The sequence below is a fragment of the Panulirus ornatus genome, chromosome 66 (assembly GCF_036320965.1).
Source record: "Panulirus ornatus isolate Po-2019 chromosome 66, ASM3632096v1, whole genome shotgun sequence".
In the NCBI taxonomy this organism is placed as follows: Eukaryota; Metazoa; Arthropoda; class Malacostraca; order Decapoda; family Palinuridae; genus Panulirus; species Panulirus ornatus.
The window spans coordinates 11,343,082-11,348,442 of record NC_092289.1 but is presented as its reverse complement, the minus strand read 5'-3'; the positions used below and the strand labels follow the sequence as shown (position 1 = coordinate 11,348,442).

The window sequence follows — 5,361 nt, the reverse complement described above, 5'->3', positions numbered from 1 at the left end:
GCGTTTGGTAAATGGTTAAGTTTGAAATAACAATTAGTGTCCAGAATACTTGACATTAATCTTCCAGTGGACATATTTCTTTCTTTTTCCTTTCCCACATGCTCGCCGTTTTCCGCGTTATTGAAGTAGCGCCAAGAACAGACGAAGAAAAAGGTCACATTCGCTCACATCCATTCTCTAGCTGTTATGTGTAATGCACCGAAACCACAGCTCCCTATCCACATCCAGGGCCTACACACCTTTCCATAGTTCACCCGAGACCTTTCACATACCCTGGTTCATATATATATATATATATATATATATATATATATATATATATATATATATATATATATATATATATATATATATATATATATATATATATATATATATATCCACACATCTCTCTTACCCTTACGTTACTTACTCGATCAAACCACCTCACACCACACATTGTCCTCAAACATCTCATTTCCAGCACATCCATCCTCCTGCGCACAACTCTATCCATAGCCCACGCCTCGCAACCATACAACATTGTTGGAACCACTATTCCCTCAAACATACCCATTTTTGCTTTCCGAGATAATGTTCTCGATTTCCACACATTCTTCAAGGCTCCCAGAATTTTCGCCCCCTCCCCCACCCTATGATCCACTTCCGCTTCCATGGTTCCATCCGCTGCCAGATCCACTCCCAGATATCTAAAACACTTCACTTCCTCCAGTTTTTCTCCATTACAAACTCACCTCCCAATTGACTTGACCCTCAATCCTACTGTACCTAATAACCTTGCTCTTATTCACATTTACTCTTAACTTTCTTCTGACACACACTTTACCAAACTCAGTCACCAGCTTCTGCAGTTTCTCACATGGATCAGCCACCAGCGCTGTATCATCAGCGAACAACAACTGACTCACTTCCCAAGCTCTCTCATCCCCAACAGACTTCATACTTGCCCCTCTTTCCAAAACTCTTGCATTCACCTCCCTAACAACCCCATCCATAAACAAATTAAACAACCATAGAGACATCACACACCCCTGCCGCAAACCTACATTCACTGAGAACCAATCACTTTCCTCTCTTCCTACACGTACACATGCCTTACATCCTCGATAAAAACTTTTCACTGCTTCTAACAACTTTCCTCCCACATCATATATTCTTAATACCTTCCACAGAGCATCTCTATCAACTCTATCATATGCCTTCTCCAGATCCATAAATGCTACATACAAATCCATTTGCTTTTCTAAGTATTTCTCACATACATTCTTCAAAGCAAACACCTGATCCACACATCCTCTACCACTTCTGAAACCACACTGCTCTTCCCCAATCTGATGCTCTGTACATGCCTTCACCCTCTCAATCAATACCCTCCCATATAATTTACCAGGAATACTCAACAAACTTATACCTCTGTAATTTGAGCACTCACTCTTATACCCTTTGCCTTTGTACAATGGCACTATGCACGCATTCCGCCAATCCTCAGGCACCTCACCATGAGTCATACATACATTAAATAACCTTACCAATCAGTCAACAATACAGTCACCCCCTTTTTTAATAAATTCCACTGCAATACCATCCAAACCTGCTGCCTTGCCGGCTTTCATCTTCCGCAAAGCTTTTACTACCTCTTCTCTGTTTACCAAATCATTTTCCCTAACCCTCTCACTTTGCACACCACCTCGACCAAAACACCCTATATCTGCCACTCTATCATCAAACACATTCAACAAACCTTCAAAATACTCACTCCATCTCCTTCTCACATCACCACTACTTGTTATCACCTCCCCATTTGCGCCCTTCACTGAAGTTCCCATTTGCTCCCTTGTCTTACGCACTTTATTTACCTCCTTCCAGAACATCTTTTTATTCTCCCTAAAATTTAATGACACTCTCTCACCCCAACTCTCATTTGCCCTTTTTTTCACCTCTTGCACCTTTCTCTTGACCTCCTGTCTCTTTCTTTTATACATCTCCCACTCAATTGCATTTTTTCCCTGCAAAAATCGTCCAAATGCCTCTCTCTTCTCTTTCACTAATACTCTTACTTCTTCATCCCACCACTCACTACCCTTTCTAATCAACCCACCTCCCACGTTTCTCATGCCACAAGCATCTTTTGCGCAATCCATCACTGATTCCCTAAATACATCCCATTCCTCCCCCACTCCCCTTACTTCCATTGTTCTCACCTTTTTCCATTCTGTACTCAGTCTCTCCTGGTACTTCCTCACACAAGTCTCCTTCCCAAGCTCACTTACTCTCACCACCCTCTTCACCCCAACATTCACTCTTCTTTTCTGAAAACCCATACAAATCTTCCCCTTAGCCTCCACAAGATAATGATCAGACATCCCTCCAGTTGCACCTCTCAGCACATTAACATCCAAAAGTCTCTCTTTCGCGCGCCTGTCAATTAACACGTAATCCAATAACGCTCTCTGGCCATCTCTCCTACTTACATAAGTATACTTATGTATATCTCACTTTTTAAACCAGGTATTCCCAATCATCAGTCCTTTTTCAGCACATAAATCTACAAGCTCTTCACCATTTCCATAAATATATATATATATATATATATATATATATATATATATATATATATATATATATATATATATATATATATATATATATGGAGGAGCTCACAACAGTAACATGTCTGACTGTCCAGTCACCATCTGGACTTCATCCAGTAATGCGGGGTCAAGTTCGCGCAATCTCCTCGCCACCGTTACCTCCTCCCACGTGAGATCCCTTGCCCTCAAGTCGTAGACTGGGACCATGATCACATCCTTCGCCAAACTTGATCAGAGATGAAGTAAAAACTTGAAGCAAATGTAAAGAAGTGTAAGAAGACTAACGACCAACAATCAAAAATGGTAGTTCATTCTGACGAAATACTCACCGATCAAAATGGACAATAAGGGAATTGACCGAAAGTTTATCAAACTACGGAATTAATCCAGTAACATAACACATGGCATTTCCACACTAGACATTGACTCAACAACCAGACATAAGGACATGACATGGAAGTGGTGGTAGACGACAAAGGTATGATGGTCGCTGGCAAATTGTGTCTACACCTAACGACTGACTTCCTTCCAGATGATGTCAGTTGATGTCAGTTAGACCAACATTTCAGTGACATCAGTTCCATATCATTAAGCCTCATTAGCTCAGATATGTGCTCATTTGAATTTCATAATGACAGTGTTCATTCCCTCCTCCTACACTTCAGATTTCAGCAATTGCCTCATGTATAATTTCTAAATTTCCACTTTCTTATAGAATTACCATGGCAGTATACCTATGTATGACATGGTGTTCCCTCATAGCGTTTTCTTGCCGTATGTTGAGCCGGAGGGAGTGGTGGTGGGAAGGTCTGCTTTTATATCCAGACTCAGAAGCGTATAAGAAATGTAGATGATAGTGTTTACCAACAGCTAACTTTGTGATGGGACATCTGTTTACCTGTTATCTACCCCATCATGTACACCCCCCCCCCCCCCAAGCACAGTCAGGGTCAACATTACCATCAATTATCAATACACATATTGATCTCTACGTCTGTGTCTTCGGGTCAACACTACCCCCAGCCACCACATAGGAAAGTAAGAGGATCATCTAAGTTTCAGTTTATAACAGTTGATACAAAAAGCTTTATATTGTAGTTACTTTGTATGAGTTTATGTAGTTATTATGGAGACCCTTAGCTTTTGCCTGTAGTTAATATACTAAGACATTTATTATGATCATTATCATTATCATCATTATTATCATTATATCATGTTAAGACAATGGTATAAAGTCAGCTCAAGCTGCTAATATGTCTTTGAAGCTTAAGCTTAATAGAAGCTGAGTGATTGTAATGTGTGTCTCCTGCAGACGCTGGAACTGAACCACCTTCTGTCTGTGTCTGGTTGCTCGTCTGCCTCCACCTCCACCTCCACCTCCACCTCCACCTCCACCTCCACCTCCACCAGCGCCTGCTGACGCCACGTCAGGAGGGCCCACGCCCTCACACACACACACGTCGCCCCTCCTCTACCACAATGGTTTCTCCACAGCCAAACGATAGATAACAAGACCTGTTACAAGCAGTTTGTTAAGGTGAGGAAGAGAGACACACACACACAAACCAGGCAGGCCACCCGGCCATGATGTGAGGGAGAGAAGAGGACCAGTTTCTTGACTTACGTGGCTAATTAACGTGGAGGTGGGGGAACAGCTTGGCTGTGTGGGGGGACTGTGGGGGGGGGGGGACTCCACAGCAGCCCCCACGACTGGCCAGCCACTCCACATTAATGACCCACGTCTGAGGTGGCCAACTTGATGATAAAGGATGGTTCATAAACTTGTTAAATGAACCTACTGAAGAAGGAGGAGGAGGAGAAGACTGCTCCTAGATCGGGTCTTCCTCAATAATGGGTCATTATCCTCCTAAGATGGAACCCAGCCACAAGATAAGCGACACACGCACCACAACACACACAACAGCTTCACTGGAAACTCTTCCCTCCATGTTATAGAAAACGTTAAGACAGTAGCCAAGTTTGTATTTAGTTAACTTCAGTAAATTATGGTTTAACTCATGTAAGGTTAAGTGGGTCTGGGTCTGACTCATGTAAGGTTAAGTGGGTCTGGGTCTGACTCATGTAAGGTTAAGTGGGTCTGGGTCTGACTCATGTAAGGTTAAATGGGTCTGGGTCTGACTCATGTAAGGTTAAGTGGGTCTGGGTCTGACTCATGTAAGGTTAAGTGGGTCTGGGTCTGACTCATGTAAGGTTAAGTGGGTCTGGGTCTGACTCATGTAAGGTTAAATGGGTCTGGGTCTGACTCATGTAAGGTTAAGTGGGTCTTGGTCTGACTCATGTAAGGTTAAGTGGGTCTGGGTCTGACTCATGTAAGGTTAAGTGGGTCTGGGTCTGACTCATGTAAGGTTAAGTGGGTCTGGGTTTGAGATGGGGACCCACTGGATTATATATGTATATTGACAACCCCAAGTTGTACCCACAACAGACGTTGTGATTTGCAAATGGTCAAGACGAGGTATGTTAGGCTGGTTGTATGGTTGGCTGGTTGAATGGTTGGCTGGTTGAATGGTTGAATGGTTGAATGGTTGGAGAAACAATTGAATTAATTAAACGTCAGATAATGGTTTACATGGATACCTGACCTGGTTGTGGGTGTACATATGATAACAAGGAGAGTGGAGCGAGAAATTTAAATCAGAAAAAAAAAAAAAAGGAATTTCAGTTTTGATAAAAATCTTTCACATTCTTTAACGACATCACAAGCAATTAACAAGGAGACTCATGGTTCATTGTTGATAACATGTTAGCA

The 5,361-nt window shown here is 42.2% G+C and overlaps 1 protein-coding gene across 1 annotated transcript in view; it reads left to right on the top strand.

Annotated features, from left to right (window-relative positions):
* The window catches only part of LOC139746762 (probable cytochrome P450 49a1), a 94,087-nt gene extending 90,940 nt beyond the window's left edge, over positions 1-3,147 (top strand). The window contains exon 10 of the mRNA XM_071658264.1: positions 3,124-3,147. Coding sequence (XP_071514365.1) covers positions 3,124-3,147 — 24 coding nt within the window. The remainder of the gene's footprint in view (positions 1-3,123) is intronic.
* Positions 3,148-5,361: the final 2,214 nt, after the last annotated feature.